Source organism: Protomyctophum parallelum (assembly GCF_964188405.1).
Source record: "Protomyctophum parallelum genome assembly, chromosome: 8".
In the NCBI taxonomy this organism is placed as follows: Eukaryota; Metazoa; Chordata; class Actinopteri; order Myctophiformes; family Myctophidae; genus Protomyctophum; species Protomyctophum parallelum.
In genome coordinates this window covers 13,406,367-13,421,399 of record NC_139703.1, presented here as the reverse complement: position 1 = coordinate 13,421,399, position 15,033 = coordinate 13,406,367, and the positions used below count along the sequence as shown (strand labels likewise).

At 40.8% G+C, this 15,033-nt stretch overlaps 1 protein-coding gene across 1 annotated transcript; it reads right to left on the bottom strand.

Annotated features, from left to right (window-relative positions):
- Window positions 1-2,248: 2,248 nt before the first annotated feature.
- LOC310862902 (cytochrome P450 2J6-like) lies at window positions 2,249-13,505 on the bottom strand (the record flags this gene model as incomplete). Its single annotated transcript, XM_083771023.1, has 11 exons — window positions 2,249-2,362; window positions 4,995-5,100; window positions 8,194-8,374; window positions 8,822-8,963; window positions 9,366-9,553; window positions 10,446-10,587; window positions 10,751-10,927; window positions 11,254-11,414; window positions 11,847-11,996; window positions 12,972-13,137; window positions 13,296-13,505. 11 exons carry the CDS (start codon window positions 13,503-13,505, stop codon window positions 2,249-2,251), a joined length of 1,737 nt encoding a protein of 578 aa, XP_083627149.1.
- Window positions 13,506-15,033: the final 1,528 nt, after the last annotated feature.

Here is a 15,033-nt window from a genome sequence, read left to right as displayed (position 1 = left end):
AGTGTAATAGGTGTAGTAGTGTAATAGCGTAGTCGTGTAATAAGTGTAATAGCGTAGTGTAATAGGTGTAGTAGTGTAATAGCGTAGTCGTGTAATAAGTGTAATAGCATAGTGTAATAGGTGTAGTAGTGTAATAGCGTAGTCGTGTAATAAGTGTAATAGCATAGTGTAATAGCGTAGTGTAATAGCATAGTGTAATAGGTGTAGTAGTGTAATAGCGTAGTCGTGTAATAAGTGTAATAGCATAGTGTAATAGCGTAGTGTAATAGCATAGTGTAATAGGTGTAGTAGTGTAATAGCGTAGTCGTGTAATAAGTGTAATAGCATAGTGTAATAGCGTAGTGTAATAGCATAGTGTAATAGGTGTAGTAGTGTAATAGCGTAGTCGTGTAATAAGTGTAATAGCGTAGTGTAATAGCGTAGTGTAATAGCAAAGTGTAATAGGTGTAGTAGTGTAATAGCGTAGTCGTGTAATAAGTGTAATAGCGTAGTGTAATAGCGTAGTGTAATAGTGTAGTGTAATAAGTGTAATGCGCCCGGGGCGTCACTCTGTGGATTCGTCTATAGCTGAAAGCCTGGAGGAGAGGAGGAGTCACACTCACATCATGAGTGATACATCTTTGTATGGGTTTATGAGGACGTAGAAACCATTTAGACATTTCTTTGAAGGAACTCAAACTCAAGATTGTACCCCAGCACACAACGCAACTCAGGAGAACATGTAAATGAGTAATTGAGGGCCACACAACTAGACTTAACTTGGAGATAAAATACAACACACACACACATTTAACATCTTTATTTGCATTCAGAATTTACAAGACATTTCTTGAACACAAACAATAGTGGATGCGCAAACTTGAAAAAACTCTACAACAAGTGCTTCAGGATACAGATCACGGGTACAGAAAGCATCGCCTTCTCCATATATGGCGACTGCCAGTTATTGCAGACACTGAACAGAATTTTGCCGATGCCTTAGCTCTCGGCTTGGTCATGCCTGCAATCTGCAGGCCCCTCACGACTGATTTATGGACAGAGGCTTCCAAATATGAACACAAGTAGTTTACATTTGTAGCCAAGCTGTATAATAGCATCCTTAAGCACCTTGGTAAGGAATGCCTCTTCCAGACTGTGGTCAAATGTACATGCCACTTCCAGTTCCAAAATGGTCACTTCTCTACTGTCCTCATCAACAACAACAATATCTGGTGTATTATCTGTGACATCTGAAAAGGCATCATTTTCATTATTGTGCATGAACATGGCAGTTGAAACACGTGAGTGCTTAAACATTTTGGCAGATGATGAAACATAATGAACTTATGTCCTTAGCTAATAGGTCAACAATTCTGTCGTGCCTAGCAATGTACATACCCTTATATACTGTACATAGCAGCCATTAAGAATATGTGACAGTGTTTCTGTAAGTGGAGTGTGGTCATGGTGCAGACAATGAGGAGGAAACGTGTTAGGGTACCACAGAGAGAGATTGAGTCTGGTTGGAAGGACCTGTAATCTGGCTTTGACCTGTAAAGGTGACTATATCCTCATCAACTGCATACTTCTTGAATATTGTATGAGATACGGTGTGGTCTGAATCAGGAAGGCAGGCTAGCTTCCCCTGTAGTACAGTATACAGTACTCCTTACTGAGAACGAACAGTTGGTAATAATGTACTCAGAAACTGCTACAGATTCAGAGCCAGGTCGAACCCAGCACAGAGATACTCCAGTTCTCACGCAGAGGTCATTGAGGTCAAGCCAATCTGACGACACCCCAAACCCAGTAGCATGTATCCAACCCCAAGAAACTTGGGGTTGGATATGAAACAGCCGTTTCATATCTAGAAACAGATCTAGCAAGTTCCCTGACAGTCGTGTCATCACTGTTTAGCATGTTTTCAAGTGAGCCAGGCTTGTGGCGTTATATATTCACTCCACGTTCGGCACACCAAACCCACCGTCATGTTTGGACTGGAAAATAATGTCTCTGGTGGTGTGGGTGTTTTAAGCCCGAACCACTTCCTTACAAAGTGAACTACATTATCATTTAGATCACTAAGTGTTTTACATGCTAGAATAGATGAACGTTGGAGAAGAGGTGTTGTACTCTAGTCAGTGCAAAATGCCTACTAGCCTCCAACTTCATCAGCAGTGTAGCTGTAAACCGCTTCATCTAGCTGTAAACTCAGATGTTATGTACTCAACCTGTTCGTTCCATTCCCCTGCGATATTAAATCTATGCCCTATAAGTTGTATGACTCATGTAGGTCATACACACGTATGGGCTGTGAGTTGATGGTGAACTCAGGGCTTTTGTCAGCCTTAGACTTATACCAGCGGTTGCCACCACTGCGCCTCTGGTAGAGAACAGCACACTTAGTGTGTTTTTCCTCTAGATCGGACCAGTCTACAAACCAATCTGTTCCACACACACACACACACACACACACACACACACACACACACACACACACACACACACACACACACACACACACACACACACACAGTCAGAACTGCAGCATCACTCCCAATCTTCCGCTGTAGTCTGAAAACCCACCTTTTCAGATCATCATGGCCCTTAGCACTTACCCTACCCCTTAGATAGCACTTTTGTAGACTTAGATAGCATTTGATACAGACTTATAGCATGTTACCAGCTCATTGGCCTTGTGGTTAGAGTGGACGCCCTGAGACTGGGAGGTCGGGGTTCGATCCCTGGCCGGGCATCGCAGTCAAAGACTCTAAAAATGGGACCCAGGGACTCCCTGCTTGACACTCAGCATCAAGGGTTGGATTGGGGGTAAGTCCCTGCGACATACTAGCGTCATGTCCAGGGGGTGTACTTGTACATCAAGCTGCCTCACGAAACAGGAGATAGGCTCCTGCCCTATGGGACTCATGGCTCGGCAAGGATACTTACTTATAGTATGTTATGTAGACAGCACTATAATTGCATTGTATGTAGTCATAGCACATCATAGTACATATGTATAGCATAGTATAGTATATATATGTACAGTTTCTTTATATAGATATTCCACTGTTACGTTCTTAGCTTACGCATGTTTCATGATAAATGCTTTTTATATATGTGATGTATTCCCATGTCTAATCTACGGCTTCAGGATCAGAGGATAACAGGTGAAAACATGATCAAAAGAAGTCCAAGACGGTTTAGTGTAGTATTATAGGACATTTTGGATACAAAATGACCTTGACCTTTGACCTGCACTGCACTCAAATTGCTTCAGTCACCTCATAAATCAACTCGGCACCCCACCCCAGAAAACCTATACTTTGATGGCAGAATTATCCAAATCGGCCCATTATTTGCTTAGTTATGCCATTCACTATACAATTTTATATCAGATAAAAAGGGACAAAAACAAGTAATCAGCTGCCATTTTGACATTGCTATCACATCATTTCATAAACTACAGACATGTAGCAATACAAAAATCACTGTCCCTTTTTATGGGAACGTTATCCGATAATGAGGCATTTGGCCTGTGGACTACATGTTGGCGGAGGGTGTGTAGATCCCAGGATCACATTAGATAATTGACACAGGGGTGAAAAATGGGTTACAAGATCGTGGGATAAAAATTCATGGGGAAAAAAGAAATGCAGCATAAGTAAGCAACAGAGCCCAAAACAGTGACTTCTTCAACACATCTATCTAAATCAATGACATAGATCTGCTACGTATATTGACTATATTGGAGTTTGGAGTTTTATTTTTTATATATATATATTATATATTGTTTTTATTGTTTTGTGTTTTGAATGTTCTTTGGTTGTCTTGATTTGGAGTTTGTGTTTTGTTGTTGTGTGTGTGTTTTAGTTTATTTTGTATTTGTCACTCTGTTTTTATTTCTCAATTTACTTCTATATAAAAACAATACAATGTAAAATGAACAGCTGCCATGCACAGCAGCAGGCTGTCTGACCTAAAATAAACATTATATATCACAGTTGTAATCTCAACACAGCGTCTTTACATTCTAATTTATTGAAATTGTGATTGACGTTTGATGTAAACTAACATGCATCAGGACTAAAGTGACACAGCAAGGTTGAGCATTGCAGAGAGTTGCACTCTGTATATCATACAGTATGATATAGTACTACCACCAGTGCTTTTCTTTGTTGCTTTGTGACACTTTTGCCTAAAGTTACTTGCATGTGAATAGGCCTACAGTACAATCAGCAGTACAATCTACAATCTGCACAGTATGACATCTAATTATTAACCTTTTACCCTACATACAAAGATCATAAAAGATCACAACATTGTGAGCTAGCAGATCTGCTGTAACAAATAGGTCTATCTGACCAGCTTGACTGTCTATCTATAGCTCAATTATGTTTAGAAAGCCACATAGTTTCTGGCACTGTCCAGTAATAACCAATTTATGGGAAAATATATTCAATAGGTTCTCAAGACCAGTGATTCCCAAACTTTTTCATGCCAAGTACCCCCACATTGATCTTATCATTCATGTGGACCCCCATTTTTAAAAGATATTGCAGGGACCCCCATAAGAGAAGATTTTTACAGTTGTAGCAGTGATTCTCAACCAGTTTAATTCCAAAGAAGCACCCCCAGTTTGACATGCAACAGGCTACGGACCCCCATTTAATGGCATTTATATCTCTGAGACCACAATTTATATTGTAAAATCATTGTTAATTTAACTGACTAATAATACATGATATCGGAGTACCAAACGTTGCATTGTGATGTTAAATTCCTGAAACGATTATGCTAAATAGAAGATGTAGACAAGGCAGAGCTAACAGGTTTAATAGCTCTGTTTGGCTAACCAACGACATCTGTTTGGCTAGATTAGCTCCTATTTCTTTAATCAGATGAACACATAACATAGAGCCTAATAAACACACAACATTATACATCCGTTTAGTCATTATGTTGCATAAAGCATAATATAACATTGCATAAAGCATAATATAACATAATATTACCTCTGTGTCATAGAGCTCTGTGTACTGCAAGCTGCGTACGTGATACGTGATGACGTCGGTCTCCTGCGCGACTAGGACCCCACAGACTTCTGGTAGGGACAGAGATCTGGTACCCACACCGTTATACGCGTTATGAGGTTATGGTTATGACCCGACATGATCACCTGCTGCGGCCAGTGCTGCCTGAATATTATTGGTCAGTGTTTACTGTTTACTCAAGGCAAGGGTAGGGTAGACGCGTCGGTAGCATAGTACAAATTACGAAGTACATGTTCTTGTTATTAGGCTAATGCATTGCTGAAGTATACTGTCGACATTCAGAACATTTAATAATAATACTACTACTACTACTTACTACTACTAATAATAATAATAATAATAATAATAAACTTTATTTCAGACCCGTGGGTCCATATAAAAGAAAACAGCACAGAATATAAAAGACACAGTATATAAATATTTACAATATATAAAATACATCAAGTCATAGTCATAAGTTGTCTGTCCAGTGCCAACTCCACAGGATTCAGGCAGGTAAATAAACTAAAAAGTATAGAGGCTGTTACGCCAATGCTCTCTATGTCTGGTTGTGTATTTGTAACTGCTTTTCATTGATTGATAATTGATTGATTGATTGAAATATTTATTAACAGTTTGCAGAATTACACAATTCAAGCACAACAAATACAAAGACTGTTAACTGTGAGTGGACGACCCAATAAAGCATTACGCTTGTTTACTTTCATCAAAACATTTATAGATGTCCAAATATACACAAAAGGGAAAAGAAACATACAGTGAGGGGAAAAAGGGGTGGGTGGGTAGGGTGGGATTCAGATTTTACGGAGGCCAGTTTTGAATTGTAGCCGTCCATAGACCTGTGCCCTTTGAGAGCGGATTTGAAGGAGTCAACGTATTTTCATGTCTTAATGACTGTTGGTAGGGCGTTCCACATTTTGGTGGCATAGGAGCGAAAATAATTTAGTCCCTTTTTTGTTGGTTGTGGACTTAAGGACGTATTTAGACAGGTACATAACATGGGTATCTTGGTGGTGTATCGAATCAGGCCCATTGCAAGATGCTGTACTCTGTCATCGACCCTAAGCCTGTCAAAGTGGGCAGGGGTTTGGTAGGTTCGGGGGGTGAGGCCAAGTAGGAGCCTGACAAGTTTGTTTTGGGAAGTCTGGAGCCTTGTTTTAAGGGCCTTTGAGGTGCTGTGGTACCAAGAGGTGCATGCATAGTCGAAGAAACCTTGTACGAGGGCTCCTGTCTTCAAGGTGGTTTTGTTGACCAGTGAGGAGATCCTGTAAAGGAATCTTGTTCTTCATGGGGTTGGTTATACCATTAGACTAACGGTATAACCAACCCCATGAAGAACAAGATGTGTCAGAGAACAGAATCATAGAGGCTCTAACGGTTAGAGCCTCTATGATTCTGTTCTCTGACACATCAAGCCAACACATACAATTATACATCAACTGTCTTAACAGTGCATCACAGGTGGGTACACCAGCGGTCACAAATATTTGACTGGCACTATGCCATCGAGGAATGTGGAGCAACAACCTCATAGCATCATTATAGGCCACTTTGAGCCTCTGCATACTCTGTACGCAGTACGCATGCCAGAGATGAGTAGTGTACAGAGGTGTGACATATAGGCTCTGAACAGTGAACACTTAACATCAACAGAACACATAGAAAACTTACGGAGTAACATATTTGCCTGTGCATACATTTTACGACGTTGTCTGTAGACATCTCTGTCATCCAGCCAATCATCAGTGAGAACATGACCAAGGTATTTTACTTCCTTGCTTGCATATTATGAGAGGAATATCATCACACAATTGAAAGGCAGGGAAAGTCTTCCTGTCTTCTCTGCTTCTCACAATCATGATGTTACTTTTTTTGGCATTATATATTTTATATCAAAATCGTTACCATACTGAGTGCAGCATACATCAGCATACATGAGATGATTGACAACTGTGTCTCCCACAAGCCAGTATTACACCCATTCAATTGATTTGACAAATCATCCATATAAACATTAAATAATAAAGGAAATAAAATCCCCCCCTAGCATACCCCATTAACGTCTGACGGGCATACCAAAAGACCAGCATTCTTACTACTCTAGGTATTTTGGAACACCTCTATCAATCATAAATAACTAATAATAAGAATCAGAAAATGTCAAGCTCAATGGTATTTTCACTTCAAATAGGGTTTATTGGCTTAAATTCACCCAGAAATTCACTTATTTTCTATCAATCTCTGTCTTGAATCTCATGAATTCAAGGCTTTGTGGGGTGAAGTCAAACATTAAGGCCTCTCTGCCTCTCTCGGTGTCCTGTCTCTCATACTCTACAGTACAGTCTACACATTGCTAAATCAGGGCCCACTTTTGTGCTGCGTGCATTTTCAGAGCATGTTTATTTTAATGATCAAGTAATCAATTGTGTTCCGGCATGGATCAATATACTTTAAGTGCCTATTTGTTGGTATCACATAATTTGTCATACAAATTATTTTGGGGCCCACCTTAGTGGCCCACATGTTGAGAATCTGCTCTTGCTCTACACACCATCTATTCTAAATAAAGCTGAATATAGGAAACAATATTCTTTAAGAAAGAAAACACATTGTGTCTTCTCACAGGACAAACCTGTTTGATCTACAAACTCAATCGGACATATCCGGTATTAAACACACAATATATACCAATCAATCATGTTAAGAAGACTCACAATAACTATGTTTCATTATAACAAGTTAATTTACTTTACTTAGACGATTGCATCATACACTTTTGCACATACAGTAGTAATCACAGCAATATATGTCAAAAAGTGTGTGTGTGTGTGTGTGTGTGTGTGTGTGTGTGTGTGTGTGTGTGTGTGTGTGTGTGTGTGTGTGTGTGTGTGTGTGTGTGTGTGAGAGAGAGAGAGTAGAAACCTCAAAACATTAAGTTTTTTTCATAAAATAATGCCGTACTTCATCATACAACAGCCACACAGAAGTATAGTGAAAATATAGCAGGTCTGCAGGCTACGCGTTGTGACCTTGTAGATTGGCTATACTGCAATATGTTTTTAAAATAATAAAAAAGGGAATTGTTTTGAACGTTTCTGAAAATCTAGGACATGTATATTATGTTTAAGGCTAATTGTGCCTTTCCATTGCATGGAATCACTCGTCGTGACGTAGGGTGGCACAGATGTCATAGTGGACCGGTGCCAGGGTGATCCCAAAGTGAGGTTCCAGCGTGGGTTTCACACCAGCGGGCATGGAGAAGGTGAACCTCTGCATGAGGGATGTGAAGAACAGGAACAGCTCCATCCTGGCCAGATTCTCTCCCAGGCACACTCGTTTACCTACAAAACAATAATGTTGTGGGAGAACATGTTTCCTTTGCTGTGGGTAGTGTGGTGGAATTCACGGTCAATCAGTAATAGGAAATATGGGTCTGAGGCACTATAGGCTACTTAGAACTTGAGATTTAGCCTCTCAGACCAAAGACTTTATATTTTGATATTTTGTTGTCGTTATTTTCCATGCTGTATGATGAAGTATGAAACAAGGCGTTGAACAAAATAACAATTATTCTATACATTCTCTAATCGTGTAGATTTGTAAATTAATTAAGTAGTGCATGCAGATGTATAACAATAATTTAACTCTTGAAATCAAATAAAACCAAATGGACCGTAAGGGTCAAGATCCGTCATTTAGCTGGGGACCACCTGGAACCCCCTCAAGGACCACTGGTTAAAAAACACTGACTTAGAAGGTGGTGGTGTTGGTGTTTTGATGCTCCTTACCGGCAGAGAACGGGAGGAAGGCTGCTCGTCTCACAAACCTGCCGTCCTCACTCAGGAAGTGTCCCGGGTTGAACGTGAAGGGCGTGTCCCATTCATGCGTGTCAAACAGCACTGAAGTCAAATTGGGGATTATTGTCACACCCTGTTCATTGGGGATTAAAAAGTCATTAGAAAGCAGCTCAGCATCGGTGTAAAACTGTTATTAAAGTAATTGTTTTGTACAGAATTGTTTGATATGGTTTATGGTTACAAGAACCTGTGTGAAATCTCACAGTTCAGGGTGCATAACTGTGGCCCCGGGGCGGGTTTTCAGAAGATGTTCTGGTTCACTTTCCCATATAGCTTAATTGTAATGGCTTGCCTGTCGATTTGAATGAAACACAAAGATGTCATTTGTGTTTCCTGTTCAAATCTGCTGCCAAGCAAATTAAACTATGGGACACTGAACTGGAACAAGAAGCGGCTATACTGCCACCTTGTGGAAACCTCAAGGACTACAGGTGTGCACAGAGCTGAATTCATTGCATTGTTTTGAGAAAGAGACCTTTGGAACAGTGTAGCCTCCCAACTGGACGTCCCTGGTGGTCATATGAGGCAAGCTGAGGGGAACTATGTTTGCCATCCTCTGGATCTCGTGGATGACGGCGTCAGTGTAGGGTAGACCAGTCTGGTCTGCCATGGAGGGCAGTCTGGACCGTCCAATCACTCTGTCTATCTCTGCCTGGACCTTTTCTGTGCAACAGCCAGGGGGTGATGGGGTATAAGAAATAATTACATGATTTGTAGAACAGGACTGTGAAGGGCGGATATACTTTGCTCTGCTCTGTGGGTAAATTAACACATTTCTAACTTCTGACTATTAACACATTACGTTTAACTTTTTTTAGTAATGTTGCTTGGCCGTCTAATTTCCTACTGTCCTAAATCTTGGCGTAAATCCTGTTCATCTTAATGGCCATTCACAATGAGCACTATCACTATAATGATAACTTAACTATATCGTTCACCATTATCTTGTTGTAGTGTGAACTCTTCCCATCATGTCTCATGTGTTTCCACTCTCTCTCTCTCTCTCTCCCTCCTTTTTTTTTTTTTTTTTTAAGATATTTTTTTGCGGCTTACGCCTTTTATTGATTTTTGAAGGGACAGACAGTAGGCTGACAGGAAACGGGAGAGAGATGGGGGGATGACATGCAGTAAAGGCCGTGTCGGGTCCGGGAGTCGAACCCGCGGCACACTGCGACTGGATTACCAGTCCGGTGCCCAGACCGTTACGCTACGGCCTGGGCCTCTCTCTCCCTCCTTGTCTGCACTTTCTGAGTGCTATTGTGAGACGTGTGATCTTTTAGATCTGTTATTATTGTATGCTAAAGTGGTTACTTTTGTGCCACACTTCAGTTCCTTTCTGAAATGACACATTGTGCATAAACCGGTGGTTCTCAAAGTGTGGTCTTAGGACCCTCAAGGGTCCCCAGCAAAAGGAGTTAATATAGTATGGAAAATATATATTTTTAACCACTTTAACCGTATACATCGGCTATTTGAAAAAAGCAGGTAAGATCTATAACCAACTATACGATGCCACTGGCATAAACTACTACTAATAAGGACTCTATGATCCTACCCTGAATCTCAGGGTACTTGGTCATGTAGAGGAGGCTCCAGCGCAGGGTGGTCGATGTGGTTTCAGTGCCAGCCGAGAACAGATTTAAGCAACACATCACCAAGTTCTCCTCATCAAAAGTTGAGTCCACATCCCCTTCACTCTAAGGAAAGTCAAATCACAGTTCACATTGATGGGACATTGAAGTTCTTCTATGGTTTAATGTTTACAAGTATTGCTCCTGGGTCAACACAAAACTTGGTTTGTCAGAGGACATACCCTTTAGGTTCGGGTTAATTTGACATTATGTCAGGTGTTATAATCACCTTATGAATCTCAGTCAGGTAGGAGTCGATGTAGTCTCTGGGATTCATGGGATTGCAGTTATTTTTGTGCTCTTTAATCTCATCTCTTATCAAGTCCTTCACTTCATCCCAGATGCGCAGTAAGGCCTTATGTGGCCCTGGCAAATGCCTCATCAGTGTAGGAAAGGAGTTGTACAGCTGCAGAATTGTGGAGAATTCCATTCATTTAAGTGTCATTGGATATTGATAATTCATTCTCAACACGCCAACCTAGAAGTGAGAATAGTTGAGTTGTTTCAGCAACCTTTGGTGGACAACTTTTGAGACGACGTGACATACACATACAATATATACAATACATGTACAATATGCATAAAATATATATATAATCACATACACATGATGTACACGCATATATACCATATCATCATTACAATAGTTGCATTATTTCATGTGCAGGTCCTGTGTATCAAACACATAAAATGATGAATTATGAGAGTATTGAGTATGTATGTGGAAGCTACCTGTGCCCAAATAGAGCCATGTAACTGAAAAGCACGGTCAAACTTCGCCATCAAATTAATCAGCTTCTCATCAGTGTATTCAAAGCGATGGCCAAACACCAGGGAACAGATCATGTTGGAGGCAGCATTTTGGAAGGCGAAGTGGGGCTGAAAGGGCCTACCTGAACAAAGGAAAGCAACTTTGGGTGAAAAGTGCTACATAAATCTGAGCTGTTATTATTATCATCAGGGTTGTTCCAATCCAATCACGTGATCGGAAATCGGGACCGATCACCTCATTTTCAAATGATCGGAATTGGATCGGGAGCAAAAAACGTGATCAGGACATCCATATAGTAGGCTATCAATATTATTCATATCCTGATATTATTACTATTGTGATATGGCCATAAACAAATATAATCGGATCTGGAGCAAAAAACGTGATCGTGACATCCCTAATTATCATGAACAGTGTCATGCACGAGCGAGGAACTTGCTGGGGTGAGTGTCTGCCTGTGAACTCAGCTCATGTTAAACCCCACGTGTAATTGACAGAAACAAAGTCATTTATGGGTTTGTGTGTTGATTGAAATGTGTATTCAGTGTTTTACCTTGGTGCTCAGAAAAATATGTGGCTAAATGTGTGAATTCCTCCAGGACAGCTGGTTCCAGGGATTTCCTGCCAGCTCCAAAGTATTTGAGAGTGTACAGAGCAAAACGCCTCTGCTGTTTCCACATATGTCCACTGCAGAACACAATACCTGTGGAGAAATGCTTGTTACTGTAGCTACACAAACCCTCAAGAAATCTAAAAACTTCCTGTTGATTTGAAGATCTGGATCCGGATCCACGGCTCCAGTCCGTTTTCTTTTCTCCAGAGGGAGTTCCAATGGGTCCCCAGCAAGGCCAGCATAATGATAGCTTGGAACCAAATGGACCGTTATGGGTCTGCAACTCAGAGAGTCAAGAGTCCATTTGGTTCCATGTGTACTTTCTCAGAGTTAAATTAACATTGATTTTACAATATAAATTGGGGGTCCCAGAGTTAGAAATGTCATTAAATGGGGGCCCATAGACTAATGCATGTCAAACTGTGGGTCCTTGAAATTAAAATGGTTGAGAATCACTGCTAGAGCCGCAAAAGTCTTCTCTTATGGGCGTCCCTGGCATATCTTATCAAATGGGGGTCCGCGGGCTGATTAGTGTCAATTTTGGGGTCCTTGACATGAAAAAGTTTGGGAACCACTGCTCTATATTGTCTGAATCAACTTTGTTTGTGTTTGTTTACGTAATAAAAGAGTGACTTTGTTTCAGCACAATGTACTGTAAGTCAATGAGCAGCATATTTTGATTTATCAATTTCTAATCACCGGAGCAATCCTTTTAGATTTCTTGTCCACATTTAAAGTTGCATCATGGCAAGGTAACTACACAACCCAAACCTGGTTGTGTATTTTAAGCCTCACCGACAGCTGTGTGTTACTGTGTTGTATGATAATGGCCTGTGGTTTGGGGTGGGGTTAGCGTTATGATGTCTAAGACTATTATAGTAATGTTAACTAATAACTCCATAGACATATACAAAACAGAAAAAGTACAAAAATCACGGTACTCCATCTTTAATAGAGTACGTACTGTACATTGTTGGGAATCATCCGAGTTAATGAATGGCGGACATGATCATATGAAGTTCAATGGAGATCAATGAATGAATCGAGGTAGTTTTGTTCTCTCACCTTTATTGTTGCTTATGTCCACCGCCTCCAGATAGAGGATTGGCCTGTCTGCCACGCAGTCTGCCTGGGTTACCAGCGCCTCTTTGATGACCTTGAATCCATTCAACACCACTGTCCAGCTCTGGCCCATTCTCATGCTGTACACATCACCATACTTCTCCGACAACTGCAAAGAGTTTTGACAAAAGTAACCATTCATTCATTTCTTCTCACCCCCAAAATGTTTGCCAGGATGAAAGCCAGCTTAAGATACAAGCATGAGAGCATTATTTTGGTAAGCATTATTATGACTAAACTGTACACAGCTGATGTGATTCTCAATACCTCAGTCAGACTTGTGTGGGCCTTACTAAAGTCAACAGTGAATATGTTCCCAACGAGAGGCAGCATCCTGGGCCCCGGAGGGAAGCTACCAGTCCGACGGTTCTTGAAATAGTCTCCTATTATTGAGAAGACGATGAAGAAGATGAGCAGCAGCTGAATGTCTGCCCAGTGCCACATGGACCACACAGATACAGCAGAGGATGAATCCATTTTCATGAGTCCACGCTCCTATCTACAGTAAAAACATTCTTCTGCTCTCCTGTTGTTTTGTCTTCTGTCAAACACTGATCCGCTAGCAATCGACAACCACTCAAATCATGCTGGACTTTGACCTTTTATTTGTGGAAATCATAGCCTACTTTAAACTCTGTTAATCAGTTGGCCCATGTACCACAGTCCAGTCCTCTCTCTGCCTGTCTCTCTTTCATTAGGCACGTTATTATAAAAACATGCAGTAGGCACCTTATTATGATGTCTTGTTGTCACGTCATTATGATCCAGCACTATATATGTTCCTGTTTGTGTAATACTTCGTGAACCTTTAGCGTGATACTGTCTCGTGTGACGTTATTGTTCTCCCGGGCCCGCCGCCAAAACAAGTATCACAAAACATAGGCCTACAGTAACCACTTCACCCCATACATACAGGGCCATAGTGGGGGGAGAAACCATTGCTTTATTTTACAGGGCCATAGTGGGGGGAGAAACCATTGCTTTATTTTACAGGGCCATAGTGGGGGAAGAAACCATTGCTTTATTTTACGTCTTTTACTTACTTTGATATTATCACAAAAAATAAGCAGAGTATATTTATTTATGTTATGGTATTCCCTTTAATTTCAGTAGCCTATACTTCCTACACCGCTGCTCATCATCAACCAATTCAAACAAGTCATATATGGTTTTCACTCCCCCCAAAAGGAAAAGAAAACGGACAAAAATCTAAGATCAACGTTTTTATTAGGATGGTGTGCGTCAGGCGCCTCACGGACACAGTTGGCACACTGCAGGGCCTCACCTGGGAGAGAGAGAGAGAAATGAAGTGTTTGTATTTCTGTTCACAGTTGACATATTTGAGATCTCAACTAGTTCACATGGATGAAAATTTGCATCTTTGCTAAATCCGGTAGCCTATATTTACGTTGCATTTAGGCCTACATATAATGTCCATTTATAATGCACTGTCCCGTCAAAATAAACAAATAAAGTAAAGTACATGGTGGATTATGAAAAGTGTTTTCTCCAGAGCAAGTTAAGAAAATCTCTTCACCATAGGTGACGGCCACCAGGAGAAGGACAGCGAAAACAAAAACCTTCATCTTGTCTTTTTCTTCTGAACTTACGCAGGTGACTGTGTGCCTGGTCTTCCTCTCCCCTTTACTTTTATAGCTGACCGATGGATAAAGATCACTGCTGTGGGAGAGAGACCAGGTTGCATCAATGTTTGTACCTGCCATGGAATCAAGTAGTGGACCACATGGAGAGATATGGTGGGGGAAAACATCACCTTGGATTTCTAATCACACACACACACACACACACACACACACACACACACACACACACACACACACACACACACAACACACACACACACACACACACAAAAGTGCAGAGTATAGCCTAGTTTTATGCTGTATGACTGGATAAACATGATTAAGTACACATGATTAATATTATTGTCTGAATGGGGTGCAGTAGCATGGAACTATAAGCAAGGACAATACGGTGCCATCTA